At 45.0% G+C, this 20,982-nt stretch overlaps 1 protein-coding gene across 5 annotated transcripts in view; it reads left to right on the forward strand.

The window, feature by feature from the left end:
* Positions 1 to 20,982, forward strand: part of LOC117358015 (centromere protein J-like) — a 324,580-nt gene that overhangs the window by 176,566 nt on the left and 127,032 nt on the right. For all 5 annotated transcript variants that reach the window (XM_033939403.1, XM_033939405.1, XM_033939406.1 and 2 more), the window contains exon 12: positions 4,079 to 4,237. In XM_033939403.1, coding sequence (XP_033795294.1) covers positions 4,079 to 4,237 — 159 coding nt within the window. The remainder of the gene's footprint in view (positions 1 to 4,078; positions 4,238 to 20,982) is intronic.

The following is a 20,982-nucleotide window of genomic DNA, read 5'->3' on the forward strand; positions in this document are numbered from 1 at the left end:
CAATGTCGAACCTCCTCTTAAACCGCCTCCTGTGGTTTGGGACCTCAGTGTTGTCCTTGCTCAATTACATAGTAACATAGTAGATGACGGCAGATAAAGACCCGAATGATCCATCCAGTCTGCCCAACCTGATTCAATTTAAATTTTTAAATTTTTTCTTCTTAGCTATTTCTGGGCAAGAATCCAAAGCTTTACCCGGTACTGTGCTTGGGTTCCAACTGCCGAAATCTCTGTTAAAACTTACTCCAGCCCATCTAAACCCTCCCAGCCATTGAAGCCCTTCCCAGCCCATCCTCCACCAAATGGCTATATACCGACACAGACCGTGCAAGTCTGCCCAGTACTGGCCTTAGTTCAATATTTAATATTATTTTCTGATTCTAAATCCTCTGTGTTCATCCCACACTTCTTTGAACTCAGTCACAGTTTTACTCTCTCGGGAGCACATTCCAGGCATCCACTACCCTCTCCGTAAAGTAGAATTTCCTAACATTGCTCCTGAATCTACCACCCCTCAACTTCAAATTATGTCCTCTGGTTTTATCATTTTCCTTTCTCTGGAAAAGATTTTGTTCTACGTTAATACCCTTCAAGTATTTGAATGTTTGAATCATATCTCCCCTGTCTCTCCTTTCCTCTAGGGTATACTTATTCAGGGCTTCCAGTCTCTCCTCATATGTCTTCTGGCGCAAGCCTCCTATCATTTTCGTCGCCCTCCTCTAGACCGCCTCAAGTCTTCTTACATCCTTCGCCAGATACGGTCTCCAAAACTGAACACAATACTCCAAGTGGGGCCTTACCAATGACCTGTACAGGGGCATCAATACCTTCTTCTTTCTACTGACTACGCCTCTCTTTATATAGCCCAGCATCCTTCTGGCAGCAGCTACTGCCTTGTCACACTGTTTTTTCGCCTTTAGATCATCAGACACTATCACCCCAAGGTCCTTCTCCCCGTCCGTGCATATCAGCTTCTCTCCTCCCAACATATACGGTTCCTTCCTATTATTAATCCCCAAATGCATTACTCTACATTTCTTTGCATTGAATTTTAGTTGCCAGGCATTAGACCATTCCTCTAACTTTTGCAGATCCTTTTTCATATTTTCCACTCCCTCTTCGGTGTCTACTCTGTTACAAATCTTGGTATCATCTGCAAAAAGGCACACTTTTCCTTCTAACCCTTCAGCAATGTCACTCACAAACATATTGAACGGGATTGGCCCCAGCACCGAACCCTGAGGGACTCCACTACTCACCTTTCCTTCCTTCGAGCGACTTCCATTAACCACCACCCTCTGGAGTCTGTCCGTCAGCCAGTTTCTGACCCAGTTCACCACTTTGGGTCCTCCATTTGAGGCCTCCATTTGAACCAATTGATAAGGCTCATCTGAAATATCTCATTTGGAAAATGGTGTTCCTCATTGCCCTCACTTCTGCTCGAAGAGTCAGTGAGCTGCAAGCTTTAGTTGCTGATCCACCTTTCCCTGTCTTCCATCATGACAAGGTGGTCCTCCGTACTCATCCTACATTCCTCCCTAAGGTGGTATCGGAATTTCATCTCAACCAATCCATTGTTCTTCCAGTGTTTTTTCCAAAGCCTCATTCTCATCCTGGAGAATCAGCTCTTCATACTCTGGACTGTAAATGTGCTTTGGCCTTCTATTTGGAACGCACCAAATCACACAGAACTGCTCCTCAACTTTTTGTCTCCTTTGATCCAAACAAGTTGGGACATCCAATCTCTAAGCGTACTATCTCCAACTGGATGGCTGCTTGAGTCTCATTCTGCTATGCCCAGGCTGGATTACCCCTACACAGTAGAGTCACAGCCCATAAAGTCAGGGCAATGGCAGCTTCAGTAGCTTTCCTCAGATCTACACCAATTGAGGAAATATGCAAGGCTGCTACTTGGTCCTCGGTTCATACTTTCACTTCTCACTATTGTCTGGATGTTTTGTCCAGATGGGATGGCCAGTTTGGCCAGACAGTATTACAAAATTTATTCTCCTAAATTGCCAACACTCCCACCATCCCATTCTGGTTAGCTTGGAGGTCACCCATATGTGATACTAGGCTGCCTCATTGTCCTGGGATAAAGCACAGTTATTTACCGTAACAGGTGTTATCCAGGGACAGCAGGCAGCTATTCTCGCAACCCACCCACTTCCCCTGATTGGCTTCTCTGTTAGCTATTTGAACTGAGGAGACGCGCCCTAAGCTGGGCGGGAAGGCACTCGCGCATGTGCGGTGAGGTCGACTCGAAACTTCTAGTTTCTAAAAGCAAGTCCGCTTGCGAGCTTCCGCATCCGGGCTCCATCGATGACGTCACCCATATGTGAGAATAGCTGCCTGCTCTCCCTGGATAACACCTATTACGGTAAGTAACTGCTTTTTTCCTATCTTTTTATCTGATGATTTCATGAGTCTCTGGTTCCACTTCCTTCTTCTGTAAAGCCAATATTTCTTTCTCTCTCTCCCTGTCCCCCCCTCTTTATTTCAGCCTTTCTTTCTCTCTCCCCCTGCCCCCCCAAGCCATCATGCCAATTTCTTCACTTCCCTGATTCTTTCCCCACCCCCAAGCCATCATTGCTGCACCAAACCTGGTTTCACCAGCACAGGATTTGTGCGGTAGTAAAAGGACTCTTCCTTTCAGATTCAGGAGGATCGTGAGTACAGCTGTTTTGTTTAGAGTCATGGCGGTGGAAGCGGTTAAGTGCTGTTCATGGTGTGGTAAGCGCTGCACACCGTTGGGAGTGTGTTCTGTCGCTTGCTCAGGGGACGCGGTGGCTTTGTTGGCTCCGGAGTGCATGTTGGCTCCCCGCGTGAAAGACACGCTTAGGGCTAAGAAGGCGGAGCTCTTGTTGGTGGTAGAGGTGCGTCATTCTAGTTCAGGAGGGACTGTTGGTGAGTTACAGATGCAGGGAGAGGCAGATTTGAAGTTTGTCCTTTTGCTGCTGCTTCCCCGAACCAGGCCTGGCGCGTACAAGCACCGGGGCCACAAGACTTCACTTCCGACGTCAATTTTACCGTCGGGGAAGAAGTTCCAGGACAGTCAGGCAGTGATTGGCTTGCCCAGAACTTCCTCTCCAACGTCAGAATTGACATTGGAGGTGAAGTTTTGTAAGTCGGCGCTTCTACGTGCTAGACCTGGCTTGGGGAAGCAGCAGGGAGAAAAAGATCGCAAAGGCAACGCGATCGACTCGCATTGCCTTGGCAATCTACCAGTCGATCGCGATCAACCTATTGGGCACCCGTGATCTAATCTAATCAAATTTCTTAGTCGTACTTTTCCAGAACAGGTTCAAGTCGATTTACAGAATAAGAAGCCCATGTAGTAATTTGGGGAAGCAATTACAGGTTCAGAAGGAGGAGAGACTGGGGGGACATTCAGTGCTTCCCTAGCTCTTCTTTTAGCTATGAGTCCTTCAAGTGTGTGCTGTGCTCATGCTCTACATCTAAATACGACCTAGCTAGTTGTGCTCATGACCCTAACATACGTAGTTTTCCTTTTACACACATGACAATATATGCTGAGTTGAGCCCCCCCCTAATCATTTTGAAAAGTTGGCTCCTATGTCCTCTGCTTATTCCTCTGCATCTCACTTCTCTGTTTCATGTTCAAATAGAATTGCCACATACTTGGCACAGTTGGCTTTAATAAATGCAGAACCATTTTTAAAAATACAAAAATGAAAGCTGCTTTAATTTGCCAACGTTATTCATGGATATTCAAAGCATTGCAAGAAAAATACCAAAAAGTTGGTTCTACGTATATATGATAAACGTCATCATGTACCCACCAAACAAACATTGGTGTTATCCACGTATCCTCTGACTATACTTCTGGAATTCTTTTTGAAATGTCCCTCTGATTACTCAAGTAGTTGCTATCAGAAGCGATGCTCATAGAGCCACCATCAGGTGCAAAATTCCTTATACCCAGATATGGTGCAGTTATCTAGATTAAAGTGAACTTTATCTGAATAATTGTTGGCTAACTTATTGAATATTGACTGGATTGTTTCCATGTACATGATAACTTTGTAATGAAAATTTTTAAATTTTGTATTTTCAGGCAACAAGCCATGTGGTAGAAAGGGCTGAGAGTCTGAAAGCTGGATCAAGGGAATCTGGAAACGGAGCATCTTCTGTCAGTTTTCACAGCAGAAGCGCAACACCCACTGGGAGGAGAACACCCCATCAAGGGCATGTAACACTGTTTGAACCAGAAAAGGTATGTATAGTTCAACTCTAGTTCTCTGATGCTGACCTGTGTAAATATTGAAAATTTGTGCTAATGTCTGAGGTCTGTGACCTCTCACTGGGTATGGATTCTTGGTGGGGAAACACTGGTATTTATTTAATGGGAGGCATCACTGTTCATAGTTCATCTTTTTTCATATTCTTCATTCTTGGGTAGAAACCCCCTCTTCACAGCCATGTGAGGTTTTCCTATGTATTAAGGAATCCTCTCTCTCCCTCACATCGGGCAAATACCTTGTAGCCTCTGGACCTTTTTGTAGGAAGTAGATACATTCTGTGACAGGGAAGCTCCTGTCCCAGTGCCAAGAACTACAAAACCCAGCATGCACCCTGTCCTGAGCCTGAGAAAACCTGGCCCGGAACAGGGTCAGCCTACACAACCAGGAAGGGAAGAAGGAAATCAGGCCATAGTAAAGCCCAAGAGTCAGAGGGGGAGAGCAGTTGACACTAATTACTCTCCCTATTGCTCCTCTCCTCAGGTAGGGAGACTAAGGTCCAACCCAGGAGGGGGTGGGGCTAGCCCTCAGGAAAGGCAAGTTAAAAAACCTCTTGACACCCCTTGGGAGGAGGCAACCAGGAGGCACAGGTGAAACTACTCCTAATCAGCACTCAGCAAGGAAGGCTTGCAGCTACCAGGGAGGAGGGGTGCCTCAAGCCAGGACCCCATCCTGGAGTCCAAGCAGGAGGGAAATCGAGAGCCCGGGGAGGTATCTCACTGTGGTGGACCAACCATGGAAAGCAAAGTCCAGAGACTGGCCAAAAGCAGACACGGTCAGTACAGACCGAACCCCCAGGCAAGGAGGTAACTGGCAGGCAGTGTCTGAGGATGCCGGGTGGGGGAATAGTCTGAGCCAGGAATCTTTGAATTATGATATGGACAGTATTAGTGAAGAATGTGAACCTGGAGAGGACATGGAAATAGGGGGAGAGTACGATTGAGAGTTCATGCTAACTTTCCCCAGGAATCCAGTCCAGGATTAGGAATCCTGAACAAAGCCTTGCTAGAGGAGGGCAAAAGTAAATTGCTTTATGAGGAAAAGAAAGCATTACCAACTACTTTAAGGTGCCTTCTTGAGACCTGGAAAGAAAGGAGTTTAATGTGGTTTTCTGTGGGGAACGGCTTCCCCAACCAGAGGTGTTCAGCAGGAAACTTGAAAGCCAAACTTTTGTGGTTTTTCATTTGTGCTTCAGTTTGTTTGGACTTACATTGAATAATGAGCCTGGAGGCTCCAGGCGAAGCCTAAGGACTTGAGCCTTGTTTGAATTTTCAAAATGTGCAAAGCTGAATGTTTATTCCAAGCTAATTTTTTTTCTTTAAAGAAACTTTAATAAACTTGCACTTTTGTTCTCAGAAGATCCATTTCCGGGTTTTCCTTTTCACCAGCCACATAAAAGGCGCTACATAAATCTATCTGTGGTCCGAGCCCAGCTTCCCACCTACTCAGGAACCTGCATGGCCACAATTCCTATAGAACACTGAAATTCAGATGGGGCCCCACCCAGGAACCCCGGCAACCCACGAACCTAACCTAAGGGAACATGTATGGAATTCTTAGTGAGTTTAGTCAAAGACAGTAATCCAACTTACCAGTAAACTGAAGAGGCAATCTGCGAATTGGACAAAACAGATGGCGGGAGTTCAACCTCTAGAGGAGATTTACAAGAAGGAAGATTAGCAGAGGTAAGAAACCTAATTTTCTTTCTTGTACAGTCCCTCTGGAGTCTGAATTCGTGGGATGTATCAAAGCAATCCCAATTCTCAGGGGGGTGGGGTGATGAGCTTGCCGCCAGAATGGAAGCACCAAAGGCCACATCACCCCTAGCTGCCACATCAAGCCAGTAAAACCTGGTAAAGATATGAAGCGAAGCCCACATGGCCACCTTACAAATCTCAGGCGAAACCGCCAGAGACTCCGCCACTGAGGAAGCCATGCCTCTAGTAGAGTGAGCTTTCACCCCAAGGGGAAGTTTCTTCTCCACTGAAACATAGGCCACACGTATCCAATGCAAAAAGGTAGCCTTAGAAGCAGGCCGACACCAGTGCGCAGGGTCCGCTAGAACAGTGTTCTTCAATCTTTTTACACCTATGGACCGGCGGAAATAAAAGAATTATTTTGTGGACTGGCAAACTACTAGGACTGAAATTTTAAAACCCCGTTTCCGCCCCGTCTCCGCGAGCTCGGTACCCACAAACCATCTGATCCCATCCGCATAAGCCTCAGTTATGATTTTATAGTGAATGTATTTTATTAAAGTATAAAAAGAAACAATATTCTGTACAATTGTTATTTTATAAATACAAATAATACAGAGCAAGGATCAACAAAACTCTTGTCTCCCCTCCCCTTCACATATATCCCCTCTACTATCAAGAAAACCGAATAAGCCAAATTATTACAGAATGCTACACAGAAATATCATGCTAACATAATACCGCAGTCACACATGACAGGAATAGTGTTAGAGGAGTGGAACTAGGGCAATTACTCCCTGGTCAGAGAGAACCCTAAGCCAGCTGGAAGCTAAAGAAGCACTGCTTGGGCTTTGCAGTCCCCAGTTATGTCTAACAAACTCTAGCAGGATATATATTTAAAATCTGATATATTCTAATCACAAAATAGAAATAAAATTATTTTTTTCTACCTTTTGTTGTCTCTAGTTTCTACTTTCATCTTCTTTTCACTCTCTTCCTTCCAGCATCTGCCCTCTCTGTCTCTTCAATACATCATCTGCCCCTTCCATCCACTGTCTGCCCTCTCCCCCTTCCATATGGTATCTGTCTTCTTTCTATGCCCCTCTCCCCTTTCCATCCAGCCTCCTTTTTACATGATTCATTTCAGCTTCACTGCTCTCTTCATTTTTATCTCTCCTACACCAGATCTAGCATCTTTGTCCCTCTCTGCTTATTTATTTATTTAGATTTTTATCCCGTCCTCCCAGTAGCTCAGAACGGTCTTCAAGCAAACATTCACAGGTCACTTGGGGGCAGAGTTGGTGTCCCATGCTTGCCCTGCTGAAAGGAGCTGTTTTGTTGTTTGTTTTTCCAAAGGTGGAGCAGCTCAGCAAGGGCTATTGGGGGTGGAGTTGGTCTCCCACACCTGGCCAACTCCTTCCCTTAGGGCTGGAGCCGAGTGGAGAGTTGGGGGAGCTCCCGGTAGCAGTGGAGCTGCCTTTCCGAAGGAGTCTGTTCTTTAAAAAAAAAAAAAAATTGTGGAGAGCGGCTCAGCAAGGGCTGTTGGGGGCGGAGTTGATCTCCCACGCCTGCCCAACTCCTTCCCTTGTGGCGGCTGGAGCCGATTGAAAAGTTGGGGCAGCTCCCGATAGCAGAGGAGCTGCCCTGCCAAAAGGAGGCTGTTTTTGTTGCAGGAACGGCTCAGCAAGGGCTGTTGGGGCGGAGTTGTCTCCCACGCCTGGCCAATTCCTCTGCTGACCCCCCTTCCCATCATCAGTCTCTCTACTTTCTCATTCCTGTCTCTCCCCTTCCCCTCCTCTAATATCCCTGCCAGCTGTTTCCTTCCTTTTTTCCTTCTCCCTTACTTCCTCCTGCTGTCAAGCAGTAACTCTCTTCCCTTACCTTTTCCTCCTCCCCTCCCAGCAGCATCTCTCCTTCTCCTTCCCTCCAGGTCCAGTAGCAGCTGTCCTTATATTTTCCCTTATCCAGCAGCTTCCCAGCCTCCAACAGTGGCTTTCTCCCCTCCCAGCAGCTCTCCGTACTTGCCAGTGCAGCGATTCACTAAGGCAGCCTTGGGTCTTTTGATGGGTTGCGCTGCCTCTGAGGAAAGAGGAAGTTGCATCATCAGAGGCGGTCGCGACTCAGCAAAAGCCCCAAGGCTGCCTTAGTGAATTGCTGCACTGGTAAGTACCGAGAGCTGCTGGGAGGGGAGAAAGCCACTGTCGGAGGCTCCCCATGATCTCGCCGGCCCTGCGTGGACCCGCAGGAAGTTGCAGCTCGATCTCGCCGGCCCTGCATGGAGCAGAAGGAATTTTCTACGGACCGGCAGTTGAAGAACACTGCGCTAGAACATAGAGATGATCCAACAGACGGAAAACATTAGTGGCCTCCAGGTATCTCAAAAAGAGATGCCGCACAGCCAGAGACCGCAAAACACTGTCCGAAGGAACAAAAGCTGTCAGCTGAACATCCTGGTTGACATGGAAGGAGGAAATCACTTCTGGAAGAAAGGAAGGCACAGTCCTCAAAATCACCACCCCCACAGTGAAAGGGATCTCTACACGATAGAGCCTGAAGCTCCGACACTCTCCGTGCCAAAGTGACTGCCACAAGAGAAATGGTCTTAATGGTAAGCTCTGTCAGAGAGATGCCATCCAGGGGTTCATAGGGTGGACGAGTCAGGGAGCGTAGGACTAAATTCAGGTTCCATGGTGGTTGTAAGAGAGGCTGCAGCCTCCCAACTCCCCTCAAGAACCGAACAACGTCCGGGTGAAATGCCAGAGAATCCTGAACGAAGAGGGACCTAAACAGGAAAGTCCCGCAATTTGGACACGGAGAGAAAAGACCATCATACCCTTCCTGAGGCCAACCTGCAGGAATTCCAGAACATGAGCCCTCGATAGTACCAAAGGGTCCACTTGGTACCAAAGGGCACACCAAGCCTGAAAATACCTCCAGGAGTTCGCGTAGGCAGATACAGTTGATTTCTGCTTGCTCTGAAGGAGCGTGGCGACTGCAGAGGAATAACCCCTGGCCCTCAAGGCCACTCGCTCAAGCGCCAGATCGTAAGACCAAAGCGGTTCAGATCTTGAAGTGTAATCGAGCCCTGTGTGAGCAACCTCCGACGGCAAGGAAGACACAGACCCCTTTCCAAGCTCAACCTCACAAGGACTGCGTACCAAGGACATCTGGGCCAGTCCGGAGCCACAAGGATCACCGGACCCCTGTGAGAGGACACCCGGCACAGCAGGGGCCATGGGGGAAAGATGTACAGAAGTCCCCCTTCAGGCCATGGAGGAACCAGAGCATCGAGTCCTTTGCTGACGACCTCCTGTCGGCAGCTGAAGAACCTGTCCGCCCTCCTGTTCTTTGAAGACACCATCAGATCGAAGGTGGGATGACCCCAGTGGCACACTATGGCCTCGAACACTAGCCCGGACAGGGACCATTCTCCCTGGTCCAGAGCCTGACGACTGGCCATAGGATTTATTCCACTTTCATACGCGGACGATATACAACTGATACATCCTTTAGATCCTGAAAGTAACACAGATATCTTTTCCATAAATCAAAAATTAGAGCAAATACAAAACTGGTTGAATATAAACAAATTGGCCTTAAATATTAACAAGACTAAATCTATCCTATTTAACTGGAAAAAAGACATTTCACTCATAAATCCGTTTTTTCTTAATAACATACCAATTAGTATGGTACCCTCAATTAAAATCCTCGGAGTACTTATAGATGATAAACTAACCTACCATGAACATGTTTCTTCTACTGTTAAAAATTGTTTTTTCAAATTACGGCAGATAAGATCTATCGCCAAATTTCTTAACCCATCATCTTTAAAGATATTGATCTACTCCTTCATTATAGCAAAAATCGACTATTGCAATGCCTTACTTATAAATATTACCCAAAAAGAAAAAAGGAGACTTCAAATTATCCAGAATACGGCCATTAAATTAATTTACAACGCTAAAAAATTCAATCACGTATCCCCATTATTGATAGATGCACATTGGCTACCAATTAGTCATAGGATTCTGTATAAACTTATGTTTCTAATCTTTAAGACCTTAGCATCCAGTGAACCGCAATTTATATCTAAATCATTGATTCCTTATAAAACCCAACGATCTCTGCGTTCATCTGATTAAAGCTTATTAACAGTGCCTTCATTAAAAATTATAGGGACGAGAAGAGCAGATATGTTCACTGTTGCGGGACCACAATGGTGGAACATTCTCCCCCAGTATATTAGAACAGAACACGATATTGCAACATTCAAAAACTTTTTTAAAACTTATTTATGTAAGGATGCTTTTAACCTCTAGTATATGTTTAATTAATGCTTACGAAGTGTGCTTTGGTAAATTTCTACCCCACCTTTTGTTTTTTCCTTTTTACTTACCATACCCTATAATGTAACTATACCCGCTTCCCTCTCTCTCATGTTAGTCATAATTGGAATTTATTGTTACTACGTTAAGTTTCTTTATTGTATTTTATTATAATATGTACATCGCCTAGAAATTGAAATAGGCGATTTATCAAAAGCAGAAATAAACTTGAAACTTGACTGAGAAAGTCTGCTTGAATGTTGTCTACGTTGACCACATGAGCAGCAGACAAAGTCAACAGATGACGCTCCACCCAAGCAAAGAGCATCCAAGCCTCCAAGCCCAGCAGGGGACTCCTCGCGCCCCCTTGACGAGTGACATAGGCAACAGCTGTCACATTGTCTGAGAACACATGGACAGTTTTCTGGTGGAGACTCCCTTGAAATCTCAGCAAAGCTAATCAGATCGCTTGCAGCTCCAGTCGATTGATCGACTATCTGCTCTCCCTCGCTGTCCAGCGTCCTTGGACCAGTACAGACATGCAAACTGCTCCCCAACCGGAGAGACTCACATCTGTAGTCAGGGTCACCCAGTCCAAGACACGCAGAGGAAGCCCTTTGTTCAGAGTGACCGGGTTCAACCACCACAGCATACTGCTGCGCACTGCAGCCAACCAAGGCAGCTTCACCCCCAGCGCATCTCTCTGGAGACTCCACCATGTCAGAAGGGATAACTGAAGAGGATGTAGGCGAGCTCTCACTCACGGAATCACATCTATGGTCACCACCATGAGACCCAACACCTGCAGATACTGCCAGGCCGTCGGTGCTGGGACTGCTAACATCCCGAATCGCACTCATGAGTTTGAGTTTTCTGGATTCTGAAAGAAATATCCGATTCATCCCCGTGTGGAACCAGACACCCAGGTAATTCAAGTCCTGCGTCAACTCGAAGCGACTCTTCTTCAGAGTGATCACCCATCCAAGACTTTCCAGCAAAGGCACCACTTGGCGAACCGCCAAGCGGCCCTGCGCCCTCGAGGGAGCTCTGATCAGCCAGTTGTCTAGGTACAGATGTACGAGCACACCCAGTGATCGCAGATGAGCAGCCACCACCATGACTTTGGTGAATAATCTGGGTGCCAATGCCAAACCGAAAAAATAGCGCCGCAAACTGGAAATGCCTCCCAAGAACATGAAACCTCAGGAATCGCCGATGATCCAGAAATAGCGGAATGTAGAGGTATGCTTCTGTGAGATCCAAGGAAGCCAAAAACTCCTCGGGCGCCACTGCTGCCATTACAGAACGCACCATTTCCATCCGGAAATGCGGAATTCGCAGGAATGCTTTACTGCTTTCAGGTCCAGAATCGGTCTGCAGTCTTCGGAGTCTTTCTTTGGCATGATGAAGTAAATCGAGCATATCCCGGAGCCCAAGTCTTCCCTTGGGACCGGCTCTATGGCCGCCAGATCCAGTAACCAGCGCACTGTAGTGCTCACCTTGCCGGCCCTGTCCGGTTTCCCTCAGGAGAGGACAGAAAGAAGTCCGCCGCCGACCGAAAGAACTGTAGTCGAAGGCCCTCCCTGAGTACCTCTAGGACCCAATGGTCCGAGGTTATCTTTAGCCATTCCTGGCGTCATCATTTTCTTTTGAGAGGGACAGAAGGTCAGGAGTTGGAAGACTGTTGGCGTGTTGACCCTCCAAAGTGAGATCTGGAGGACGCTCTGAAATGCTGTCCCACTGTAGGGGGTCCGGCGTACTGTGAGGTTCGCAGTAGAGAATGACACAGTGACAAAATTCATCACCGTTCCCATCCCCGTGGATAACCGCGGGAAACCATCTCGATGTCATCATTCAAGGAGAGAGGGAAGAATCAAGAGTATAAATGGGCCCAACCACAGACCCTTAAGCTTTGCATTGAAGAATGTTGATGTAGAAGGACTGAGGTTGAGATAGACACATAAGAATGACACAGAATTATTTCCCGCGGTTATCCGCGGGGACGGTGATGAATATTGTCAGTGTCATTCTCTAGTTCGCAGGAAGGGACAAAAATTTGGCTGTCCCATCCCCCGATCAGACGAGGTAGAGCCAGTAAGCACCTTAGGCTTACGGTCCTGCACACTGGCCATAAGGTCATCCAAACCCTGGCCAAACAAGAGCGAACCTTTAAAAGGCAACTTGCTCAGCGTAACCTTAGATGAAAAATCACCCGACCACTGGTGAATCCATAACATTCTCCTTGCAGAAACTGAATAAGCTCCCTGCTTAGCAAAAATTTCAATATATATATAGAGCATCTGCCACATAATTCACTCTAGAAACTAGGAAGTCAAGGTTCCAAAGGACAACCTCCTCAGGATCGTGACAGAGTTTGGTATGACATTCCCGAGCCACAAAGGAAGTGGCCACCACAGCTCGCACTCCCACCGCAGCAGAATCAAAAAGATGTTTAATGACAAAATCCACTCTTCTGTCCTGGACATCCTTCAGGACAACCCCTCCATCTGAGGGCAAAAAGGTATGTTTTGTGACCTGAGCCCCCGCCAAATCCACCTTTGGCGGGACTAAGTGCTTGGAAAATTCCGATTCCATGGGATATAACTTATCCATGGCCCTTGCGCATTTCAGGGGACCATCTGGGGCCTCCCAAACTCCAAGAGCATTTATGCCAAGTCCGTGTGGTCCGGAAATGCAGCAGAAAGCAGAACTCTGAGATAAGATCAGAGTGGCGGCTGGACTTACAGAGACTGCGTACCATCTGATCCTCTCCCAGATCGCGGAAATCAGTGTTCTGGGAATCCCCTAGATCCGCTAAGTTAGCTACATCAGCTGACCCCGCCGAAGAGCCATGAGACAGCAACGGCATAGAAATTGACGCAGATACCGAGGCAATGGCAGGGAGCTGCCGCTTGCTTTCAGGTGGACCAGTAAGGGAGCAAATGGAAATGCTGAAATCCAAAGGCTGAACAGACTGCCGCACCGGAGAGGGAGAGACAGGCATAGCTCTTTTTCTCCTGAAAGCCTGATACATCATATCCACAAATTCTAGTGGAAATTAGTCACCGACAGCAAGGGCCAATCTGTGGAGCTCAGATTTGGAATGTTTAGAAGACTGATGAGACTTTTCTCTGGAACTGTGCTTGAGTTTCACGTAAGCGCTCTCGCCCAATTTTGGTGTCCCTGAATCTGGAATCTCATCTCCGGTGGAATCAGAGGAAAGCAGGGCCTCTCTGGAGGATAGTGCGGAATCCATGCACGGTTCACGCCCCTCATGGGCCATGGCACACGTAATACATGGCTGCAAATCCGCCAGCAATCTGCCACATTTACGGCATGAATCCATGCCATCCTGTCCTGAGGTGAAGTTTGGAGCAAAAACGAAGCTTCTAAGTCCCCAAAATATACTTTTGAAAACTTTAAAGAAGATCTAAGATGGCTGCCGCAGGTGCTGATTTTGCCTTAAAACTGCCCGGGAAAAACTCAGGGAACCGTGAAAAATGGCAATTTTATGATTTTATGGGGGGGGGGCCAGGGCATGCGGGGAAACCACCCAAAACCCCGATTTCAGCACTCCCCCAAAATCGCCAAAACTCTGTGACTCAGACACCACAGAGACATGTGCTGCAATGAAAGTCTATGGCAGCCTGCAATACACAGTACAAACAAGGAGATACAGTACCTCAGGAGCTGATTATACTGGATTTTTCAGGTCTTCTGACTGCCTCACTTTCCCTGTCACCACAGATCACGACCACCAGGACCCCTCAGGGAAATTAGGCAAGATACACAGTCTAGTTCCGATCCCGGTGCACCTCCACGGAACCGCAGCATCCTGCGCTCTACCCCTTTGCGGACGAACCAGGAGAGAGTTGGCCCCTGATCCCGGAGACCCGATCCAATCTGCAGGCTGTCTAGAGGGCTTACTGCAGTTTAAGCTTAAAGAGCACCCTCCAGAAGCAGATAAAATTAAAAATGTCTGCGATCTCCCGCCGAAGATCACTCCCACAGAGTTGATCCACAGCACTTGGGCAAACCCGTGAAACAAATCAAATAAAGACTAGGAATTGAAATCAAATCACGAGCAGAAGAGACTGATTTCACCCATGCATCGAGGCTGCAGAAACAAACAGCATGACAGGAAGCTCCAAGGCAGATAGCCTAGAAGGGAAGGAACAAATTGTATTAACCATGCAGCTGAGGCTAAAGAGGATACACGATCCCACAAATTCACCTTCCAGAGGGATTTTTCAAAAATTCTTTATTGTTTTGTGTTGTCTTTTTTTAATTTTTTAATTGATTTGCAGATTTTTTTCATGGCTTAAAGGGACTGCTTTGCCTGCTTGGAGAGGAGCAGACATTTTAAGTCTGCAGTTGGCAGGTATATCCTTGGAAGATCTGTGCAGCCAGCCTTCTGAAGATTTGTAGAACGCAGGGTTCCAGGACCTCACCACTTTCTGGCTTCCTTGACTTGGTCAGGAACTTGAGTGCAGACTGTTAGGCATCAATAACAGTCCTTTGGGGCGCTCAGGGTGCTGGCTGTAGCTTCGCCGTCCCATTTTTCTGCATCATACGTCATAGCACGGAGGGGTAGAGGATCAGTCTGACTAAGGTCTAACTGGCAGTCCAAAGATCTCAGCGTGACAGCTGATCAGTGGCTTGAGGCAGAGAACCCCTCCAGATCCACTTTAAAGGAGCTGAAGCAGGCTGCTGCACCATTTCCCCAGCACATGATTTGTAAGTACAGGTGGTGACAGCCTATGGGATAAATTGGTGTGTGTGTGGGGGGGGGGGGGGGGGTTTAAATCTTGAAAACTGTGTTTTGATTGTTTCTGCAGTTAGGCCTTTGGTTCCCCTCCTCTAAAATCCTATTTATGAAATTTTTTGGTCAGCCCTAAAGTGTTTGTGAAAGTTTTTTCGCATCAAAATGCTGCTATGGCAGCCATCTTAGATTTACCAATTTTTTTTCCATGTTCTTCAGCTTCAAAACACCTCATTTTGCCTCAAAACTGATAGGGATGGAGTCCTCAGACCCTAATACCCCTATATCACACTTTATTTGTGCTGAATGGGCGGCTGAAGAGCATCTTTGCACCACATGCCATGCAGCATGGGGTGGGAGCTTCAGGCTTAGCCCCTTTGCAGTCTTACAAAGCTGGAGAACAGCAAACAGTCCCATTGGGGAGAAAGAATCATCTCTTAGAGCCTTGGAACAGCAGTACTGCGCACTGTAAGGGCTTAGATGCTCTGCAGTCCAAGAAAAGGCTAAGGTTGAAGGAGAGTTGCTCACTCAGCCTTTACCTCAGAGTTATTAATCTCTGGCAGGTTTATGTACAAAGCTGAACTCTGCCTGTCAGGTCCTTAGAGCCAAAAAGCCAACAATGGTTTAAGCTAAACTAAATATCTATTGCATCTGGCTATTGTAAGACTGGGTGATAAATAATTATAATATCAATATCCAACAAACCCAAACAATAATTAGTATGAAATTTGGGGGGGGGATTCTCTGTAGGCTGCTTGTTCTCCTTTATGCATTTAATTTAGAAATCGCATAAGCTATTCTCTTCATTGGATCATTTTTTTAATATATATATATTTTTTGTACAATGTTCATATTAAAGTGGATCCTTAAAATGGTATAATAACTTATCTTTGTAGCTGAAAATTTTACTCAGGGAGCGCCTCCACCGACATGACCATGTTTTTTCAGGGTCAAGGCTCCCGTTATATCATTCTAAAAATATGACATATACAAGATTAGTTTTCTATCTGCATAGAAGAGCAAAAGTCCTTTCATACAGCCTGATTAAATAATCTTTTAATCGTTAATAAATCAATATTATAACCAGAATGTTAACCAGCACTTATTGACTTGTTGCTTTTGTTTGTGTTTATATAAGATTTACATAAGAACATAAGAAGTTGCCTCCACTGGGTCAGACCGAGGTCCATCTCGCCCAGCGGTCCGCTCCCGCGGCGGCCCATCAGGTCTGCGACCTGTGAAGTGGTTTCTGTCCACTTCTATAACCTACCTCAAGTTATATCTGTACCCTTCAATCCCCCTATCCTCCAGGAACCTATCCAAACCCTCCTTGAACCCCTGTACAGAGTTCTGGCCTATCACATCCTCCGGAAGCGCATTCCATGTGTCCACCACCCTCTGAGTAAAAAAGAACTTCCTAGCATTTGTTCTAAACCTGTCCCCTTTCAATTTCTCCGAGTGACCCCTAGTTCTTGTGGCTCCCCACAGTTTGAAGAATCTATCCTTATTCACTTTCTCTATGCCCTTAAGGATTTTGAAGGTTTCTATCATGTCCCCTCTAAGTCTCCTCTTCTCTAGGGAGAACAGCCCCAGCATTTTTAACCTGTCGGTGTATGCAAAATTTTCCATACCTTTTATCAGTTTAGTCGCCCTCCTCTGCACTCCCTCGAGTATCGCCATGTCCTTCTTGAGGTACGGCGACCAGTATTGAACACAGTACTCCAGGTGCGGGCGCACCATTGCGCGATACAGCGGCATGATGACTTCCTTCGTCCTGGTTGTGATACCCTTTTTGATGATGCCCAGCATTCTGTTTGCTTTCTTTGAGGCTGTCGCACATTGCGCCGATGGTTTCAGTGATGTGTCGACCATCACCCCCAGGTCCCTTTCAAGGGTACTCACCCCTAGCAGTGTTCCCCCCATTTTGTAGCTGAACATCGGGTTCTTTTTCCCTACATGCATGACCTTGCATTTCTCTACGTTAAAACTCATTTGCTACTTTTTTGCCCAGTCTTCCAGTCTCGTTAGGTCTCTTTGCAGGTCTTCACAGTCTTCCGTGTTTCTAACCCTGCTGCAGAGTTTGGTGTCATCGGCAAATTTGATAACCTCACATTTTGTCCCCGCCTCCAGATCGTTGATAAATATATTGAACAGTAGAGGTCCCAGCACCGACCCCTGTGGAACTCCGCTCGTGACCCATTGCCAGTCTGAGTATTGGCCTTTCACTCCAACCCTCTGTTTCCTGCCTGCCAACCAGTGTTTGATCCATCGGTAGATATCCCCTTGCACCCCATGGTTCCACAGCTTTTTAAGTAGCCGCTCGTGAGGTACCTTGTCGAAGGCTTTTTGGAAGTCAAGGTAAATGATGTCTATGGATTCCCCCTTATCCATCTGGTTGTTTATTCCCTCAAAGAAGTGCAGCAAGTTCGTGAGGCATGACCTTCCCTTGCAGAAGCCATGCTGACTCGCCTTCAGTTGTCCATTGTTTTCTATGTGTTCGCAGATTTGATATGCCGCTCCTGCATTTTACTGACCGGTTTACAATGTATCAAACCAAAATGAAATTACTTGAGAAAAACTATCCTATCTGTCCCAAAGGCTCACAATCTAGCTAAAATACCTGATTAAACTAAAAATATGTAATAATAAAATATAATACATTTCCAAAATCAAATCAAAGAAATAGAAAATAGAAATAATGAAAGATAAAGAATTAAAAATAAAATAAAACAAAATTAAAGAGATAGAAAAGTCTCTGAAGTGGCCTGATAGCAAACAGTCATATTTTAGTGCAGGTCTTAATACAACTCCCGGCCCAGCACACTTCAAAGATCCACCACTGGTAGAGCCTGAGAGCATCAAAGTAGGTTCGTAAGACTAGAATTCTGCCGTTAATGGTCATTCCTGGGTGGTTTAACCAGAAAGACTAAAAATAAGGATCAATCAAAACAAAATCAAAACTAGAAGAATAAAAAATGCAAAATAGTAAAAGTAAAGTGAAAGTAGGAAAAAACAAAAAGAGAAAATGTGACAATCATCCAACTGTTCCTTCTGATCCATTTCCTGCAGATACCACTATACGTATTGTATTTTTCCATAGACAATCACAGTTTAGTGGCCCAATGGACAAAGGTTGAGGTCAAGTAGAGAAAGTGGGTTGTATCAGGATTCATCAATCAGTTTTCAACAGGGCTGATATGCTAGCTGCACTCCATCGCTGGTCTTCGCGGCAACATAGTACGATGCATTGGCTGAAGTGAATCGCTCTCCAGCAGCGGGAGCCTGACTCATTGTTGGCCCACCGATGCCGCTGTTCCTCCATGGTCCTCCTTTTCTTTTTCCTCTTCTTTTTTTCTGCCCACTGACAGCAGCTGAAGCCAGATCCCCGCCATCCCCAGAGAGTAAGCAGGAAGACCTCTGACCCTCAAACGCCGGACCAGAGACAGAAAAGGAAGGATCCGAAAAGACCCGTAGAGTCGAAGGAGCCCCAACTCCAATCCCTTTATCCAAGCTGGCACCCCAGAATCGCCAGAATTTTGCACTGCGATCCACTTTAATATGAACATTGCACAAAAAAAAAAATAAAAATAAAAAAATATATATATATATATATACTACTCTTATAGCCCGTTACATTAACGGGTGCTAGAATATATGTGTGTGTGTCTTTTTCTCTCTCTCCTTAGCCGCTTTCTTTCTTTCTGTCTTTCTTTTTCCTTGGCTGTCCATCACCACCCCTTGCCTGCTCCCCCTGTTCATTCTCCCTTCCTTTTACCTCCCCTGTGTCCACCACCACCCCTTCACAGCTCTCCTTATGCAGCAGCAGCCCTTCTCCCTTTGTTTTACCTCCCCCCTGTCCAGCAGCACCTTCCTTCTCCCCCTGTCCAACATTAGGCCTCCGTTCCTTTTTCTTCACCCCCCATGTCCATCAGCACCTCTTTCCTTCTCCCCCTATCCAGCAGTAGGCGTCCCTTCCTTTTTCTCCCCCCCCTCCTTCTTATCCCTATGATACACTTACCTTGCTCTGCCCCTGATCAGAGGATCCCGACAGCCGCCCAGTTGCACCCATTGGAAAAGTTCCCTCTGCGGCATCCCACACCCATCCTTTTTTTTTTAAATTTTTATTTATAAAATTTTCATTCTTACAATAAATGAATAGCATAATATTTAGTTTATAATAATTATAGTTGTATGTACAATATCATATCATATATATTGAATCCCTTTCCCCTGTTATTTGTTTTTTCATTTTTCCTCATATTAATTTCTATATTTCCCTCCCTAACCCTATATTATTATTATCAATGTGTTAAGATATCTGATCTTTAGAATATTTTGTCAATGGATCCCATATTTTCTTAAAATTTTTTATATTTCCTTGTTGTAATGCCAATATTTTCTCCATTTTGTAAATGTGACACACCGAGTTCCACCAGAATGTATAATTTAGCTTGGTATAATCCTTCCAATTTTGTGTGATTTGCTGCATGGCAACTCCTGTCAATATTAAAAGCAATTTGTTATTGTCTGCTGATATTGGACTTTGTGTTCTCATTGCAGTACCAAATAATATGGTATCATATGAGAGACCAATATGATTTTCTAGTAATATGTTAATTTGGGGCCAAATTAAATTCCAAAAGGCTTTTATGCAAGGACAAAAAAAAATTAAATGATCTAATGTCCCTACTTCTATTTTACAATGCCAGCATCTATTAGATTTAGTATTATCTATTTTTTGCAAGCGCGTCGGGGTCCATAACACTCTATGTAATAAAAATATCCATGTTTGACTCATAGATGCTGACTTTGTTAATCTTAATCTCCAGGACCAGAATCTTGGCCATTGAGATGCAGAAATTGTCTGTCCAATCTCAATGCTCCAAATATCCCTAAGTCCAGTTTTCTTTTTTTTTTTTTTAGAAATCCATATATTAATTTATACCATTTTGCGGCTTGGTGTCCCAAGAAATCCGCCTGGAAACATAAAACTTGCAAACTATATTGGGTATTAAGATCTTTCCATTCAGGGAACCCTACCTGAATGGCTTGCTTCAATTGCATCCATTTAAAATATTGTGTTTTATTTAGTCCAAATTTATTTTGCAATTGTGAAAAACTAAGCAAGGAACCTTCTGATATGACATCATTCAATGTTCTTATTCCTGCATTTATCCATTGTTTCCAGACGATTTTAAATCCGCCAATTCTGATCCTGGAGTTTACCCATATTGATTGATTTAGAGATTTAGCTATTGGTTCTGGTGATAGGTTACTTATGTATCTCAATGTTTTCCAAGTATCTAAAAAGATTCTGTTATCTTTATATCTCCTAGGCATTGTTATGGTAATTAGATGTTCTGGATATAAAGGGAACAGGAGCTGCCATTCTAAATACAGCCAATCTGGTACATTTTCCATGAGATCTGGGAGGATCCAATACATACCCTGTCTTAAAATATAGGCTTGATGATACCTATAAAAATTTGGAAAATTTACCCCCCTTCCACAATTGGTCTTTGTAATGATACTAAAGCGATTCTTGGTCTTTTCCCAAACCAAACAAATTTTGTAAGAATATTGTTAAGTTTTTTATAAAATGACCCCTGAAAAAATATTGGTATCGTACTCATTTGATAACAAACCACAGGCAATACTATCATTTTAATTGTTTGAATTCTTCCCCACCAAGAAAGATGTAATGGATTCCATTGCTCACACATTTCTGTTATTTTTTTCAATAAAAGTTTTTCATTCTCTTTGACTGTGTCTTCAATTGTATTTTTGATCATAATTCCTAAGTATTTTATTCCATCTTCTTTCCAAATAAATGAATATGGGTCAAATAGTCCTTTTGTACAATGAACATTAATTGGGAGGACTTCAGATTTGCTCCAATTAATTTTATATCCAGAAAAAGTGCCGAATTTCTC

This window comes from Geotrypetes seraphini, chromosome 3 (genome assembly GCF_902459505.1).
Source record: "Geotrypetes seraphini chromosome 3, aGeoSer1.1, whole genome shotgun sequence".
In the NCBI taxonomy this organism is placed as follows: Eukaryota; Metazoa; Chordata; class Amphibia; order Gymnophiona; family Dermophiidae; genus Geotrypetes; species Geotrypetes seraphini.